This window comes from Schistocerca serialis, chromosome 2, assembly GCF_023864345.2.
Source record: "Schistocerca serialis cubense isolate TAMUIC-IGC-003099 chromosome 2, iqSchSeri2.2, whole genome shotgun sequence".
Classification (NCBI taxonomy): Eukaryota; Metazoa; Arthropoda; class Insecta; order Orthoptera; family Acrididae; genus Schistocerca; species Schistocerca serialis.
In genome coordinates, this window is record NC_064639.1 from 864,108,861 (window position 1) to 864,128,531 (window position 19,671).

At 38.9% G+C, this 19,671-nt stretch overlaps 1 protein-coding gene across 2 annotated transcripts in view; it reads right to left on the bottom strand.

Moving 5' to 3' along the window:
* LOC126458171 (mucin-17-like) overlaps positions 1-19,671 on the bottom strand; it is a 309,041-nt gene that overhangs the window by 44,682 nt on the left and 244,688 nt on the right. For both annotated transcript variants that reach the window (XM_050095041.1, XM_050095040.1), the window contains exon 6: positions 18,027-18,173. In XM_050095041.1, the coding sequence (XP_049950998.1) occupies positions 18,027-18,173 (147 nt within the window). The remainder of the gene's footprint in view (positions 1-18,026; positions 18,174-19,671) is intronic.

Here is a 19,671-nt window from a genome sequence, read left to right on the forward strand (position 1 = left end):
GGGTGGGTACTGCAGGAAGTGTCACTGCTTCTTTCTTCTAGTTGTTGATTTTTGGTACACAACCTGTGACCAGCTCAGAAAAAGAAGTAGCAACACTTTCTGCAGGGTCAGCCTATCATTTTGCAGGACAATGCTTGAGCACATGTGACGCAAGTTGTGACTGATTTGTTCTCCCTGGATTTAAGCCCTTGTGACTACAACTTGATTGCTAAATTGAAGAAAGTACTTCATGGCATTTGCTTCAAAACTGTTATAGAGATTCACTGGGCAACACTCCACTTGAACTATCAACGCAACTGGCACTGCTAAGGTTATTCTACAACTTCCACATTGCTGGCAGAGGATCATCGACAATTCTGAAGTCTTCTCTGAAGGACAGTAACACTCTCAAACATATACTTATTTTGTATAAGTTTTGAATAAATAGTAGCCACTATTAAAGTTCTAACCCTCATGCAATACAGGCTTAATTATTTGTACAAGTGTCAACCAAAATATAAATTAACTTAAAGTGTTCCAGGCAACAGATTCAAATTTGCAAATTTAAATGCATGCAAACACACACGAACACACACATGATCGTCCCTCTCTCTCTCTCTCTCTCTCTCTCTCTCTCTCTCCACACACACACACACACACACACAAATATATACAAATTACCATAGCGCTGGGTCGACCAGTTTCCCCCTCTTTACCAACCATCTTTGTTGTTGTTGTTGTTGTTGTTGTTAGTGGTAGTGGTGGTCGTGGTGGTGGCCTTCTATGTTGACATCTGAACCTTCACTTATGACAGATTGTGCAAATGTTGTGCCATTCACGATGGCAACTAAATGTAAATTTATTGTTGTTGGTGTTTTTGATAAACTTAAAACAATAGACCAGTTGAAGGAAGGTGCTCATGGATCAAGTGCAGCTTGGGAATACGGAGTTGGAAATGCAACAACTTCGAATATTAAAAAGAACAGCGATGCCATTACAAACTTTCAGAGTGTACCCGACAGTGAAGATAAAGTTTCCACTACAATATCAGAAAAGTGGATTTTTCTTTGTTCATATCATAGATATTTTCAACTAACTGATCACTTTCTTAGTGGATGAAAAATGAATGCTGGAAGAAACTGAAACCAGGAATGTAAGGGGAAACTGTTTAACAAATTGTCGAAAGGCTCCTTGGGCTTGCTGCCAGATTCTAAACTATCCATCACTTTCAGGAGAACACTCCTGTTACGGAGTCCTGCTGAAAACTGACTGCAAGGGTGCAAATCATCATCCTATATAGGCCTCCATAACATAAATGAGGCATGGGCCACCCACCACAGTTGCTGCCTTCAAACACTGGGCTGGTGGCGCAGTCCTTAGCAGAATGCAGGCAGCAAGAGTACATCAACCCTCAAAGACTATTTTCCAACACTTGGGCTAGTCGCACTAAAGAGCATTCCGTTTTGATGTGGGATAGTTCAGGGTTCCATATCCTACTTAGAGGAAGACCACTGTCTAATAAATCACATTGTTTGCCAACCTAATTTTTATTGCTTATTATAATTAAATGATCACACACAAATACATGACTTTAGCAAATTGAATACTAAACTACTGATCCAGTTTGCAAAGCACACTGATGAACTCGATGAAATGAAGCTTAGCATTGAAAAAAAATTCAAGAATAAAAAGAAAAATTAAATGTGAACAGAGCATTTTTGCCTGCCTCTTGACATCTCTTTTAAGACTTACAGTCAATGAAGGTGAGACAAAATGAAAAGGACAACACAAACACCAATTTGCCAAGCAAAGATAATCTTCAACTTGCATGTATGGGAATCGAACGTGGGGCCCCACGATCCAGAGGTACCAACGCTGTCCATTACACCACAAGCTGTGGACTATAAGCAGTGATTTCATACACTTAGAAATGTGGAAAAACTAAGATCTTCTCCTTTATTAAAAAAAAAAAAAAAAATTACACCTATTAATACTCAAAACATGGAACCAGTAGCAGATACCTAAAGATCACTTACTCAAAGGAAGGCAACACAAATGGTCACAGGCTTGTCTGACTTGTGGGAGAGCGTCACAGTTTGCCACAAAATGCTTTAAGATAGATACCAATTACCTTTCAAAAGCCTACTTGCGCAGTTGTGAAAATTAATATTAAATGAAAAATCTAGGAACACACATCAGCTCCCTATGTACTGGTCTCATGAGGATCACAAAGATGAGATCAGACTAATTACTGCACACACACACATGCATTTAAGTGCTCATTCTTCCTTCTCTCCAAACACAACTGGAACAGGAAGAAATCTCAATGTGCGGTGTCATGGGAAGTACCCTCTACCATTCACTTCGCACCAATCTGCTGATTAAGTACATACCAGCAGCGCGTTACTGGGAAGTTCTCATACATCTCATTTATGGTTAAAAAGATAGTTCTAATATATGAGTTAAGTACAGAGATATCTTATTGCTACATAGAGCGTAAGTAGTTATCAAGACACACAATGCCGTCTGAAGATGTACTCTATGATGCACAAGGATCTACATCTACATAGATTCTCTGCAAATCACTGTGAAGTTCATGGCAGAGGGTACTCAGCACGATAAAATATTTGTAGGTTTCTTCCTGTTCGAATTGCATACAGAATGCAGGGTGAATGATTGCTTTAACACCTCTGCGGATTCCACGTTTAGCCTAATCTTGTCGTCATGGTCCCTGCAGAAGTGATGCTTGGGAGCTGAAGAATATATCTTAGATTATTTACTTAACAGTGGTTCTCAATACTTGTGCGAGATTTTCAATATTTCTACGACCCTCTCCCCTGTGACTGTCATGTTTCACCTCTTTGTATGCATTTAATATCCCCAGCTGGTTCTACTTGACAGGAGTCCCATAGCCTTCAGCAATATTTTAAGATGGGACACACAAATGTTTTATGAGCAGTCTCCTTTGCCTACAGAGTGCAATTTCACAGTTTTACACCTGACTGACTCTATGTGAACATTTTATTTAATATCACAACAAAGCGTTACACCCAGTTACTTGTACAAGTTGACTGAGCCCAAGTGTGGCCCACTGACATTGTAATTATATGGCACTACTTTTCTGTGCTTTGTTAAGCACACAGTCTTACATTTCTGAACATTTAAAATAAGATGTTAATGTTTGCACCACTTTGAAATCATATGAGATCTCACTGGATATTTTTGCAGCTTTTTTTCAGATAGCACTTCACTGTAGATAACTGCATTATCTGCAAAACATCTGACATTATAATTCATGTTGTCTTCCAGGACACTGATATGAACAACAAGGGTCGAAACAAACTTCTCTGGGGAATGCTCGAAGTTGATAACTATCTGAGCTTCCTACAAAAAATCTTCAATTCAGTCACAAATTTTGTTTGCTACTCCATATTTACCTTTTTTAGTAAACGATGGTGTGGTACTCAGTCAAATGCTTTTTGGAAATAAAGAAATACTGCATATACCTGATAGCTTGAATCTGTGTCTTTTCAGATATGAGAAAAGTGCAAATTGGTTTCTGGAAAAGCAATGTTTCCAGAATCTGTGCCGGTTGCGTGATGTTGGTCATTCTGTTTGAGATATGTCATTACCTTTTGAGCTCATAACATGTTCTATGATTATACAACAGTTAATCAGGTTGAGCAATGAACCTAACTTAGCTGCAAATTTTGTATAGCATCTGACAACGATTTCTAACTTTAAAGTGATCTCAACAATAAACGAGGGCAGTACTTCTGTACCTTCCTTGTTGATGTTGTTATTGTGGTCTTCAGTCCTGAGACTGGTTCGATGCATCTCTACATGCTACTCTATCCTGTGTGAGCTGCTTCATCTCCCAGTACCTACTGTAACCTACATCCTTCTGAATCTGCTTAGTGTATTCATCTCTTGGTCTCCCTCTACAATTTTTACCCTCAACACTGCCCTCCAATACTAAATTGGTGATCCCTTGATGCCTCAAAGTATGTCCTACCAACCGATCCCTTCTTCTAGTCAAGCTGTGCCACAAACTCCTCTTCTCCCCAATTCTATTCAATACCTTCTCATTAGTTATGTGAGCTACCCATCTAATCTTCAGCATTCGTCTGTAGCACCACATTTCGAAAGCTTCTAATCTCTTCTTATCCAAACTATTTATCGTCCACGTTTCGCTTCCATACATGGCTACACTCCATACGAAAACTTTCAGAAACGACTTTCTTATTGAAACAAAGTTACTAAACAGAGTTCAGCATTTCTGTTTTTGCTTTGCTATCCTCATCTTCATTTCTGGTGTCACTTATGTGTGTCTGGGCACTAACTCTGGTGCCACCACCCACTCTTCACGTCAGATGAGATTGGATCTGTGACAATCTTATGATGAAATTCTGCTATGGCAATCATAACAGGCTTCACTCTTAAAATCCAGATGATTTTCATTCAGCACCTCTCTTTCTCTCTCTCTCTCTCTCTCTCTCTCTCTCTCTCTCTACAGCACTATGTTTTGTCGTACATCTATTATGCAGCAGACACTGTTTCTTTACACTAACTGTATACTGTGAATGGTCCTTCCCATTATGTATTGTTCTACTAGGTACTGAGCTATCCAAAGCTTGGTCACCTATTCTTTTAAACTTGAACTGCCTCACAAACACTGATACCAGTTTCAATGTGGTCATCCTAAAAGAGATCAGTTTTCTATCATGGCCTGACAGCACCTCAGGTTCTGATTCATACATGGATATTGACACAGCACAGTAACCCAGGCTAAGAGGCACTCACTACATATCAAGTGGTGCCCTCAGCTACAGCCCATGACCAGTATATAGGGATCTGCATTAGCAATGAAACTTACATCACAACTTACTGATTGTGGGAAACTAATGTTGCGAGTGGACTTGTATACACAGTGCATTATTATATTGAAGGACTTTGCTATTGTGTATGATGGTTCTGAATTAGTGGATGTTTGGGTAAACTATTGTGTTCTGTTTTTGATTCCAGTGGACTGGCTTAGCATGGACAGCTTGTGAACCGGACCACTTGTTGTACTGAGACTGTTATTTCCATGTGTGAATAACTCTGTGTTTTTGGATGCCCTTACTTCTGCTTTTGAACTATCTTTTCCAGGTTGTCTTCACAGCTGGTATTTAGTATCATTTTGCAGGACATCTTCCAAGACACACTCCCTTACAAAACTGTAATTACCCCATTCAGTTGATGGATAATTAAAAGTCTTCTCCAATGATGACAGTATATTGGGGAAAATACATATTAGCAAAATGAGCTTTTCTCTCAAGTTTTTGGTACTTCTATGGGTCAATCTGATGGTTAATAAACAGATTCAATTACAAGTTTATGCCCAAACTTGATACTGATTTTTCCCCACATAATCTCACATGCAGCATAAATTTCTGTCTCACTGTATTTGAGTTTCTTGTCTACAGCAACAGTTACTCCACCACCATTTTCAATTAGCCTGTTCTTTTCACATACACTTGTATTTACCCCAAAAATCTCACTGCTATCTCTTTCGGGTATTAGTGAACTTTCTACATCCAGTGTTGTATGAGCTGCACTACTCTTTAGGAACGCTTCAAACTCTGGGACTTTGTTGTGAATCTTCGATAGCTGATCATTAAGATTTTAATTGTTTTACTATGGTGATCATTACTCTGTGTCTTACACTATTACTTGAGCATCTCCTACTGATATCATTATCTGGATTGGATGGAGAGAAGCCTAAGCCAAAAAAATCTTGTGCACGCACCACACAGCCAGCCATCTGGATAGCAGCCCCTGATGTGTAGTGCAACCCAGATCCATTTGGGAGACCCTACAATTCTCAATCTTACAACGCAAGTTCAGTCACAGCCTAGTTAGTCAAGGAGTTTATGGTTCACGTCTTCTACTTGACACAGAGTCAGAGGGCCCCCAATCAGTTCTGGTGATAATGCTGCAAATTGTGAGCTTTTTTAAATTCTATGAGCAAAACTGGTCTTTTCAGCCCTTTCTGAAAGCTGCTGGATGATCTAAGCATGACCTCAGACCCCAGACGCAAGGCTTCTTTCATTACACTGTGCACCACAATCTGTAGTTAATTCACCCTGTTCCCTCAATGACTGCCAAAATGGCCTTCTCAACATGGGGAATAACATCTCCAGGCATACACACAAAGTGTACAAGGTGATCCTCCCCATCTCTTGCTGCTATTTCCCTGAAAGGTATCATTATTTGCCATCTGTATGAACTGCTGACAATTAACAGGCCTCTGCTCTTTTACACTTGCTTTGTGTGTTGTGGGTTACAGCAGGTTTCCTAACAGGTGATGTGAGCCTCACTAGGTAAGTTTCAATTTCAGTGGAAGACAGAATCTCAAACTTTTTGGTCATGGGGTGGGTGTAACAACTTTAGTTCTCCTTGATCCCGGCCTCCTCTGTACAGGGTACCTAGGCCTACCACTGACACAGCACTCGCAGTCAAGTGGACGAGCAGTGAGAGATCCTATATTTTCTGTGCAGGAGATAGCCACTAAAATGATAGTACTTGAGCTACCTTTGGTATCTCTGGTACAACCGACTCTTGACATTTCACCCATTGCATCCATTTGATTTCCAGTTGCTTATGAATGGGTTCTGAAGAAAACTTTACTATTGCTCACATACTTATAAAAAAATCTGTCTGAGAAGAAATATCAGTATTAGAAGAAGTTGATGCAATGTTTGTCGACTTCAAAATACACCTCTGACTTCATTACCAGAAGTTATTACTTGAGAATTCACAATCCCACAGAAACTTAGAAATTAACCAAAATATGTACAGAAAAATTCCACTCTAAGAGCAAAAATTAAAAATTTATTTACCACTGACCTTGGCACCCACTCTGGTGTAAGAGACAAGCTAACTGCAGTATCAACTGTACCTATGTCAACAAGACATGGTGTGCAGCCCACATCTCAGCAGAGAACACCACTAGGCAAAATCAAACAATGGAAAATCCAGGATGGAATAACAACAATATTATGAAAAAGGCAGATTGCTACTCATCACACACAGGACACGCTGATTTGCAGACAGGCACAAAAAGACTGCTATTCATTTGAGCTTTTGGCTAAAAGCCCTTCTTCTAAAGTAGAAAACACATACATTCACAAAGCACACCTCAAACACACATGACCATTTTCTCTGATCGCTGAGGGTTGTGTGTGTGAGTTGTGCTTGAGTCAATGTGTGTTTTTCCTTCTTTAGAAGAAGGCCTTTTGGGCAAAAGCTCAAATGTACAGCAGTCTTCTGCTGTGCCTGTCTGCAACTCAATGTCTCTTCTGCATGGTGGGAAACAATCTATCATTTTCATGACATTATCAGAAGACAATACTCATATATGGGCCACAAGCTGGCACTACTGCTTGTCACAACAGCTACAGAGCGATTCCTATGGGTGGCACTATAGATGCCATCAAAGGACATTGTTTTCTCTCATTGAGTCCCAATGTATCTATCTGCACATCTTATTAAGACATTATATCCAAGTTCTAATCTCAGCTCTCCAAAGACTCTCAGTGCATTACACTACTAATCTTCAAACTATATTCAAAATTACTGTTCAGTGATATATGACTGATAAGACAATACTGGAACAAACTCAGATCGTAAAAGTTACGTATATTTGAGTTTCTGTATATACTGTAAATGATAGTGTGGAAGTTTTGTTCATGTATTAAATGTTTGGAGCGTTCATAGTTAGCCAGGGCCACCCCATACCAAGCAATTAAGGCCACAATTTTAAGACCAATTCTTTTCATCTTAGTAATAGAAAAGGCGATTCAACACACAGTACGACTAAAGGATGTGGCATTTCTGGTTATACTGCACATACTTCAGTTCATTTGCATAAGGGGCATGTCACTTTATGAAAGCACTTTCTGCAGGCTAGGAGGCAAATCTGTGTTAGCCATAGGTTATCTGTCATTTAAGACACACAGGTCACTCATAATGGTGCGAGAAGGGGCCAGATTTTTAGGTCAATATGGGAATGAACAATATACGACAATTGGCACAGCTTCCCTTTTAAGTAAACATATGGAAAAGGGCAGTGATGATGAATTATGTGAACTAATGGGAAACCCTACCTCAACAATATCATTGTTGAAGCATATTAAAAATGCACTAAAGCTGTAAATTTAGGAAGCTACTGGTGATAGTATTGTTGCCTGGATTCCGCTGAAGATTTACAAACATTTATGAAGAGGAATCCTGGCTTGCTGAAGCCCACCAGGTGGGTTAGAATCGCGACTCCATTCTGCGATTAGCAAAGATTCCATTTGTACTGAATAATGTAGCACAGGCTGTTAACTTTGTTCTTTTTTCTTACTTCAAATTACCACAAATTGTTATTTTACAAACTTCACCCATATGAGGAAACTTCTGAAGTGGCATTCCTGTACACACAGTAGTTTTGTATGGAGACAGCTGAATGAGGTAACTCTTACAATCTTTTACAGATAAAAAATAAATAATAAAAAAATAAATAAATTTCCAACACTGGCCTTTCATTGATGACATCTCTCTAGTAAGAGGCAATACAACAGAGCTTTTAACTCAAATGCACTGATTAATTAAAGCTCTCACAGTAAGTGGTCTACAATTAAGTGTCAACAAAGCAATATATTTTGTGCTCACCTGTATTCCCATAGGTAACAATAACTTGAAATTGAAACTGAAACCATTGAATAAATAAACAAATTTACATATCTAGAAGCCTTTTTTAATACAACAAAAATGTAGAAGATGAAACTAAAATTAGAATTCAAAACAAAAAAATAAAAACATATTGTGCTTTGTGAAATAACTTAAACACCAGAAATATCTATACGCCACTAATAAAGCCAGTTCAAATGTGTGTGTGTGTGTGTGTGTGTGTGTGTGTGTGTGTGTGTGTGTGTGTGTGTGTGTGTGCGTAATATGAACTCTATGAAGGGGCTCCAGTGATACTCAAGATGTTGTTGTCTTTAGTACAAAGATTGGTTAGATACAGCTTTCCATGCTAGTCTGACCAGCACAACACTCATCTTTGGATGACTATGCAACATACACCCATTTGAACCTTCTCATATAATCAAGTTATGATCTCCCTCTACAATTTTTACCCTCTACACTTCCCTCAGTCATTTTATCATCTATTCCTTATGCCTCAGGACGTGTCCCCTTAATTAGTTCTCTACCCATCTCTACCTATCTAATCTTCAGCATTCTTCTGAAGTACCACAACTGAGGATCATCTTTCGTTTCATTGTCTATACACTGCTTATCGTCAATATTTCACTTCCTTATATAGCTACATCCCACAAATATTTTTAGATAAGACTTCCTAACACTTAAATATCAGATGTTACAACATCTCTCTTTCACACAGTCACTTTTCTTGTTTTGCTTGTCAGCATTTTATACCCCTTCTACTTCTGCCATCATAATTTACATTGCTGCCCAAAAAGCAAATCTCGTCTACTACTTCAAGTGTGTCTTCCAGGCACAAAATTTCACTCTTCATATCCAACCAGATTCTGCCAGCTCAGTAACAGAAACCATTGTATTCTCAAGCGTGAAGAATTGGCAACTTATCTCCACACCTTCAAAATTAATCTGAAAGATTCCACATGTGGAGATGTTTTACAATAAGAAGTTAAAAGCATGTTACTTCTTACTTCTAAAAATCAGATTTCTTTTACATTATTCAACTCTGATGTGTATGTGTGGATGAATCACCTGCTTTCACGATGTAATCCAAATTCCCTCCCGTCACAGAAGCACTTTCATTGGCACCACACGATCGTTTAGGGGAAACGGAGAAGAAATTCTTATTTTCATGTCTTCGCTTTCGCTCCTTCGTATAGAGAAGTGAATCAATCTGAAATGAACACATCATTACGCAAAAAATTTCAGTAATATGTTCAATGGACCACTGCCTAATAAATAATTCAATACACGTTAGCTAACTGATTTTTTATTACCCGCCTAACAATATAAATTTTCCAAAAAATAACAAAATCAGCTAAAAAAAAAAGGAGAGAAACTGAAAACATTTCTTCTTAAATTCTTTAAACTTCCTAGAAAAAATTCATACTGAAACTTGATTGTACATGAACAATAGCCAAACTTGTGCTGCTAAATTAAAATATTTTTTCCTGTTGCATTTGTCTTCGTGTTGAATGGGCCACACAGTTAATTACTGTGACAGCCTGCGAATTGACACAGAAAACGAAACTTTCATTATTTCAACAAATTGCGGGTGTAGAGCACTAACTCACAAGAGAAGTATTGTGCCAATACTATAAAGTTTTTTCTCCAAACATGTATCATAGTATTCTAGCATTTCTTTGGTGTACATAGGATTGAAATTAAGCAAAAAGGATAAGTGGTTTGTCTATAACCATCAGAGGTCCCACTGAAAATTTTTCTTTTGAATGGACAGATAAGTATCAAAAGCTTTTTTACAGTCTGATGTAATTTATGCTGACAGAGTCTGAAGTCGAATATGACCCTATCACTGTTTTTGGACATTTACAAGGCTTCTCAGAAGAAGTATATGAATATTTCATAACAATATAATAGAAAACCCTAAATGGGGCAGCAAGCATGAGAGAAGGAGGAAACCCCCAAGGCGTTTAAAATGGAACAGTGGCAACTGTAGGACAATGAGTCTCATTCTGCTGCAGGCATAAGGACTAAAGAGATCTCAACATGTACTTGAGGTGTGGAGTGTCATCATCTGACATACAAACAAAGCTGAAAATGTTGCTATCGTTTCGGACAATTTCCCCTGACTTCCCAAAGAGCTATCCTACCACCTCTCTCTCTCTCTCTCTCTCTCTCTCTCTCTCTCTCTCTCTCTCACACACACACACACACACACACACACGCAAACAAACTTACACATTACACAGCTAAATTGTACAGTTGACTACATTGTACTGGTACTGTGGCTCAACTAGGGTGAGGGGAGGAGGGGAAGGTAAGGTAGGAGGGATACAGCTGGGAGGAAGAGGCAGTAAGTACATGAAACAGGTAGGTGGCATTAATAAGCCCACTCTGGCACAGGCAAGGGGAGTTGCAAATGGCACACGATCACGTTGAGCCATGGGCTGGGAGTGGGAAACCCAACAGAGGAAGAAGGAGACTGCAGCGAGCATCCTGCAGTCCTCCTGACTGCTGTCAATGTCAGCCAATGCTCCACACTCATGTCCAACCTCTCCCCCTGTTTCTCCCTCCCAACCATCAGCAAAACCTTCCTCAACCTACTCTCCCACTCCCCTCGGCCAAGGACCCAACATGAACCCCCTCACCCCAGATGAAATGAAGGGCCAGCACAAAGTAGCTGTACAGATGTGTGTGTAATTTATTAGCGCCGAAGACAGACATCGTCGCAAGCTCAGTACATTCTCAATCTCATTTATACGTCTACTGACAACTCGATACCTCGACTACATGATGAACTGTTACCTTTACTACTTCTAATCTTTTTCTGATGCAGAACAAAATTTTGAAAGTCCAGTAACTGTCTTTGTACTTTATTTTCCTACCCACCACTACATATTTAACTTTACAGGCAAGCCATAACCCACCCACTTATTTGTTATTTTAAATAAACAAATCAGTTACTTATACATGAATAACAGCTATCATAATTTCCATCTAGATTCAATACAGATTCTGTATTAGAAGAAAATTAGGATTTTTAGTGTAAGAGCACACTGAATCTTTAAAAATTTATCTCTTCTCACATCTTTGTCTATCAGCGGAACTTATAATGCCTATCGCCATTAAATATGATGGCAAGATAAGGAACAAATTTGACGATGATGTGTTGCCACAGTCTGAACATAAAAATTTTCTTCGCTGTTGCAATCTTGACACTGTACAGAAAGTTTAAATTAACCACTGAACAAATTTATAGGAATATGGGGGGAAGGGGGGCTTACATACCATGAGCTAAATGAGATTATAATGAAACTGAAATTTAGAACTAAGGACTTGCCTAAGATTATAAGTAATTATGTACTACTAGCATTTCAATGACTCTCTACGTAGATCATACTATTCAATAAGTTGTTATTCAAGAAGGCCCTTGAATACCCAATTTAACTCACTGTAAGGGGATTACATGCTCGACTGAATTTGTAGAAGTTCAGCCATCCAACATTCATTTCACTCTCCATCATCATGGAGAGCCTTCAGTGATTTGCAATGAGCAAAGTTACACACTAACAGAGAGAAGCAATCACTCCCAGCTACTTGTGTAAAGTATGCTGACAATAAATTAGACCAGCACTAATCTTCTCAAATTGATAATTATGGTTATTACTACATGCTACATGCATATTATGAGGGAAACAGCTACTTCGGAAAAAGCTGCTACTACTCCTCGTCCTCTTCTGCTACTCAGATGCTTTATTCACCCTCCACTTTAAACAAATCATTTATGTATCTTTACATAGACTACCGTGAGTTGTTAATATTCTGACAAAGTCAACATCTAACTAGTATAAATATAAAACCATCAAAAATTCAGGATGGAATAACAATAACACGCAAAGGACAGATTGCTACTCACCACACAGAGGAGACACAGAGTCACAGACAAACACAATGGAAAACAATCGCATGCACTTATGTCCATGCGGGCACATGCACACGCACACACACACACACACACACACACACACACACACACACACACACACACACACACACACACACACACACACACACATCCATTGTTTTTCTCTCTCTTCATGCTTGATGTTTTCCCTGCACATCCATTGTTTTTCTCTCTCTTCATGCTTGATGTTTTCCCTGACAACAATGGTATGTTCCAGAAAACTGTAGGTGTGACGAGGCCAGAATTGTGCTAAAGTGGTTAGAGGAGAATAACAGTGAATCACATTGATGTCTTTGTTGCTAAATTCACCTGATATGAAACTGATGCAATACTTATGGCATAAAATCGGGCACCAGCTATGCATCTAAATTCAGCCCATAATTTATGGGTAGTACATGACCTGTACATAGAAACTTAGTGCCGCATACCTCCGCAAACCTGCCAAAGACTTGTCAAACCCACTCCACACAGAATCACTGATACACTACATTTCATTTCAAATGTGGACCAACATGCTATTAAGCAGGTGGTCATAATGTTATGGCCCATCAGTATATGTGTAAGTATAATCTCTTAAAAGACCCAGTGGTCATTTTATAAATTAATGAATTTTATTCTGAGAAGATAGTGGTGGCATTAGTGGGAAATTGGTGTCTGTATTTGCATTTAGCCTCTCGCACAGTGTTACTTGCTGCTAGTGATACCCACTCACTTGAAAAGAATGTACAATTTAAATCACTTACTAATGTTCAGCTGCAAGAACAAGTTGGGGAGGGTCTAATGCTTATCCGTGAAAGTGACAGGAAGTTTCTGCGATGAAAAGGCATCCTTACCATTGATGTCAGATACTGAGATATTGTCTTCTGCTTGTCAAATCCATAAACAGCAATCTTCTGGGATGGAGCAGGTCGCACGTAGCACTCGCAGCCTCTTTATTGTACAGGGTGTACATAAAGTCCAGGAATACTTTCAATTATTTATTGCACAAGAACTAAACATTGCATAGATGTCATCCATATTGCATCATGAAGAGAAACTCTGAAAGTTTCTTTTACAAACATTCAATATGGGAACCATGAGTGACCCGGCAGATGTCAATATGATAAGCGAATTCTTGCCATATCCGTCCCAGCTTTCCATCATCGACTGAGCTTCTGCACTAGCTCCAATTTGAATGGTTTCATAGACAGCGTCTGTCGCAGGACTTTCCACACTGTCACTGGAGCCTTTATGAGTTCACGGGATGCACAACGCACCAATTTCTTTAGACTCCTAATGAATGTTTCTCGCACACATTCCACATAATTCACTCACACTAGGATGTCTGCTTCTCTTTGATGGGAACAAGCAACGCGTCATAATGAATTTGTTGTGCCAGTGGTAAATGGCTTCCTAGTTGGTGGCTTCTTACCGTACTTGGTTCTAAAAATCTGTTGAACAGCTGTAGCACACTTGTTTTTGTCAAACTCCAACACACAGAAAGCTCACTCCACACCTGAACTTGCCATGTTTGTAACTAGTGCTGACTATCAGCAAATTACCAAACTACGCTGTGGTGGTATACATGGAGGGGGGAAAAAGGAAAAAAAAAAGGAAAAAAAGAAAAACCTTTCAGGGTTTCTCTTCAAAATGACATACATATGATATCTGTACTATGTTTGGCTCTTGTGCAATAAATAACTGAAAGGTTCCCAGACTTCACGTACACCCTGTAATTCTCCCCATTCTTTCATCCATGGGTTATATATCCAAGCGTTAAGTTGAGGGACTGGTCAGATGCATTGTAATCAAAGATAAGTAAGCACCCATTGCACACTGCTTCCTTCACAAGCAGCTTCATGTCATTGGAATCCTTAGTATCATGGAACCAAAAGGAAGTTCACTGAAGTGTCACAAGACAAATGTACTTGTCCACCTATATAGCTGGATATTGAAAGCAGATAACACTTGTAATGAGTCGGGTATGATCTCATTTGTTCCAAACAGCATGAGAAATCGGAGAGCTCATGCAGTGGCCGCCACTGCTTCTGCAATAACCACTGACATAATCAGAGGGCAGAGCATGATCATTCTGCTTGGAGATCAAGGCATAAGGAGGATATCATACATCACCATGTAAACAATAATGTTTGTGCTGAAGTGACTGAGTACCTTTTCTGCACTGAAGCCAAGTTTGTACTCTAATTAACCTTCTAAATACCATGCAGTGGCAGAGAATGATGCAACCCCAGTGTCCGCATAAGTATATGTTAGTCCTCAGTCCCCTCACTTTCTGTGTATAGGATTTCCCAGGTTCGTCTTTCCCCCAAGTATTAAACATGTCTGTCTCCTGTTTCCTTGTACAGTCAGTCAGAAAATATCTGTTGAACTGAAAGCATGATACAGGTGGCACTCCATGCTGCATACAGTCAATCAGGTACGTATTTACTTTGTCATCTCTCCCTTTGCCTTTTCCGTTGTTTGTGCTAACTGCCACTGCATATTGCGATAAATGCAATGCACATAATTATGTCTTTGCTCCCTTTTGCTTTTCAAGGAATAGAGACAATATAAATGATGAAGTTATATATCAAATACTTCATGGGCTGCCTGAGGATGAAGATGAAGGGGTAGAGCTTCCATGTGATTTCACCAATGAAAGTGAAGTGGAGGAAGTAAGTGTGAACATGGACTGCCACAGTAGTGACTCAGAACAATCTGGGGACAAACATACCAATCCCTTAGATGATATTCAAGGCAATGATTACAGTTTTATGTTGGAAAAGATGTGGAAACACTTTGGATAAGAAACTACTTATAACTATTGAATAAATGAAATCAAAAAACACTATAAAAATATTGCCAGGCCCAACCCACACAGGCAGAAATAATTTCTTGGAATTGGATATATTTATGTGATTCATTCCTACAAATATGATTGACAAAACTGTTAGCTACACAAAAATCCGTATATTTCAGAATGGACATGTACAATTCAACATATAAGGGAAAAAGTTTCTAGGTTTACTTCCTCTTCGGAAATGAAACCTCTCCGTGGAGTTCTGTTATTGATCGCTCTCAACAAAAGCAGCCATGCCAATACCCAAAGAGCTCAGAAATGTAATGGTACGGGGATGATGGCTTGCCACGCTGCATGTTCCTAAAACAGATTTATGAGGGACGTTTGAAAAGTCTGTGCAAAGTCTGAGAGATGGCACCACCAACACATATCGAGGTCATGTTTAGTTAGTAGCATCTTTGGAAAGAAAGCACACCACGTTTCAGCCATATTGGCCTATTTCTTTGTGTTTGGCATTCGTGTGAATCAAGGAAGTCAAGTGATTGTCGAAAAATGGACGAAAAAGAATTTCTTGTGGTGATTAAACATTACCTTATGAAAGGCAAAATGCCTCAGGAGACTAAAGAGAAGCTTGATAAATATTACGGTAACTCTGCATCTTCGATTAGAGCAGTTTATAAGTGGTTTCAAAATTTTCGGAGTGGCCATATGGGCACATTTGATGCTGAACATTCTGGACGCCCTGTGGAGGTTATGACTCCAGAAATCATTGATAAAATCCATGATATGGTGATGAACGACAGAAGAGTTAAGGTGCGTGAGAGTGCTAGTGCTGTGGGCATCTCGAATGAACGGGTACATAATATTTTGCATAAAAATTTGGACATGAGAAAGCTATAAGCAAGATGGGGTCCACGATTGCTCACACTTGACCAAAAACGGAATCATGTGAAGTGTTGCAAGGAGGATGATTTGCAGCTGTTCAGCAAGAATTCGCAGGACTTTAAGTGTCGTTTCATCACTGTGGATGAAATATGGATACATTACTGAGACCGAACAACAACAATCTAAACAATGGGTTACCAAGGGAAACTCTGCACCAAAAAAGGGGAAGACCATTCCTTCGGCTGGAAAGGCTATGGCAACTGTCTTACAAGATTCGCAAGGGATAGTCCTCATCAACTGTCTGGAAAAGGGTAAAACTATTACAGGTGCATATTATTCATCATTATTGGACATGTTGAAAACCGAGCTGTAAGAAAACCGCCAGTGATTGGACCACAAAAAAGTCCTTCCCCATCACGACAATGCACCAGCACACACCTCAGAAGTTGTGGTCGCATAATTAATGGAAATATGATTCCAACTCGTTTCACATCCCCCCTATTCTCCAGACTTGGCTCCCTCGGACTACTATTTGTTCCCCAATTTGAAGAAATGGCTGGCGGGACAAAGATTTTATTCAAACGAGAAGGTGATTGCAGCTATTTTGCAGACTTGGACAATTCCTATTATTCGGAAGGGATAAACAAATTAGAACAGCATTGGACGAAGTGTATAAGTCTAAAATGAGACTATGTCAAAAAATAAAAAAAGGTTTACCCCAAACACATAAGTAGTTTTCATTTTGGCACAGACTTTTGAAATATCTCTTATGTTCCTACTGAGAAGCATCAGGTTTGATGAGAGTGTGACCAGGGAATACAAGAAAAGTATGATAAATTAGCAGCAATTAGGGAGGGTAGTCTTGATCACACCATTTATGTTTCAATGACATAGGTAACCGGTTTCGGTTATTTTTACATAACCATCATCAGACCCATGGCTCCCTTAGGATGGTAGGCGGAGCTCTCCTCAGCTGCTACGAAGTCAACTGATCGTAGCAGCTGAGGAGAGCTCCGCCTACCATCCTAAGGGAGCCATGGGTCTGATGATGGTTATGTAAAAATAACCGAAACCGGTTACCTATGTCATTGAAACATAAATGGTGTGATCAAGACTGAACTTTAGTCAAAATAAAACATTATCTAGAAAACTTAAAATATTCACTCTGCCATCCTTAGGTAATATTCTTGTCTTTTTGTACACCAGTATGAATTATTTGAAGGGAACCATTTCATTCACTCACATGACAGAAGGAACAAAGAAAATTTTATGCTTTCCACCTACCACCTCAAACTGTATGCCCAGGACCTCAATGCATGGTAATAAAAATTTATAATAAATTGAAAGGGGACAAGTTAATGCAGTTGAATCTAGTTCCACTTAAAAGAAAGCTATATGAGGCAGGTGAAACTGAAATGTTATTACTCAATGAATGAATTCATGCACACAAACTGGAAATTTGAACTGGATACAACGTGTCACATATCACAAGAAATATTACTACAGTGTTAGTCTTTATTTTATTACTATCATTAGTTACTGTAAAATAACTGTAACTCAAATATTGTCCCCTGTAAGTAAACCAAATGGACTGTAAATGTACATCATGAGATGAATAAACCGCTATTCCACAATATGTCTCCTGCCACTCGTGAAGTAGATTTTTCCCCAAACCATGTTTGATTTCAAGTGTGTAGTATGCCTCACCTGACTCGGCTGTAAAGAAGGGGTACGAGCAGGCTGTGATGGTAGGTCTTCAGTTTCTCGTGTATTCTTGGATGAGTGCTTTCTTTTTTGTGACAGCTGCTCCTGTTGATACTTATTTGATGATCGATGGTGACTTTCCTCCTCCTCCTGTTGGCAATCAGTATGTGGAAGTTATCACACCCCTATAGCAGTGAAAATGAACAAGGGATGCTTTCCTTGCAATGGCACCACTGTCATCATTGTTGAAGTCTAAGATAAAGTCTGAACACACCAGTGAGTATACATTTCAGAATTACTCTTGTGCTCTGTGCAAACACACTGACTTTCCACACCATTAGAATCACTGATAAGATAATTTCTGTTTAATTTTCATTCACCGTCAAATTTCTTTCCGTATTGATTTCAAAACATTATCAATTCAATATACAAAAAAGCGGATGGCAGCATAAAATAAGGTGAATCAGAATGTGTAATAAAACAGATCAAAAACAGCTAAAATGTGTTAATGGAATGGAATCAGAAGGCTTGAAAGACTGGGGTACACACTTTGGATAATATAAGTTAATGGCATTCACCAGAGTGCCTACAAAGAAATAAAATGGAAAGAAAACATAGATCACTAATTAATCTAGAAGAAGGAAGCAGTAATGACACACAGAGTGTTTTTAAGTATAAAGCAAAACACTGAATACAACTGATGCTCGGGGCATCTGACAGAACTGAATTTTTTTGTCTCTTTCCTACATTCAGGCATGTATAGTGAAGACACAAAAAGTCTGAAATTAACTGTTCTTTTTGGTGAAAAGAAGAAGTGAAATATCAACATTCTATTACACTTAGTTTTCCACTACTTTGCTGCATAGTATAACTGCGATAAATCGCTGTATCAGCTACTCTAAAGAACAGCGCTATATGGATATTGCATATGAGAATGGACTAGCATTTCTGCGCACTCCAAATGTTGGCCTTCAGAGGGCCTTACACTAAATGATGAGGGATTAGTGTAATTAATGCATTTTTTAAAAAAAGAAAAAAAATTATACTGATCAACCATTTGTAACTGATTTACACAGGTACATTAGGGCAGTCCTGACCTTAAGTAATTACTCAAGAGGTAAAACTTTGCTATTCCCATCTCCTAATCATTTTCCAGTCAGGAAAAAAAAGCACAATATTTCTGCTCAGACAACAACTAGCTGGCCCCAAACACTTTTAAGTTGGAAAATAGTATATGCATTGAGTAATTCTGTTCAAAAGTGGTACACTCTTCCCCACCTCCATTATTTTTTATTCCAAGAGAAATTTATGTGGACATATCAAGAGTACTTCAGCACCCATTAAAAACACTTTGGACCCTAAGTTTCTAACAACTGTTTTCCAAAATTTCCTAAAGGGGTCGTTATGTTTTTGTTAATAATGCACACAACTCCCTGCTTCCTTTCTCTCCACACGATTCAACCCCTCACCCCAGCCAACCTGCAAAACTTCAGTGAGTTGTTACATGTAATCCTAATTATAGTAACTATCACAAAATTGTGTGGATGAATTCTATACAAAATATTCAAAACCACTCAACATTCTTTTGACCACTGTATATTACATTAAGGGGAACCATGTCAACTCTTCCCCAATGATTTTATCCACA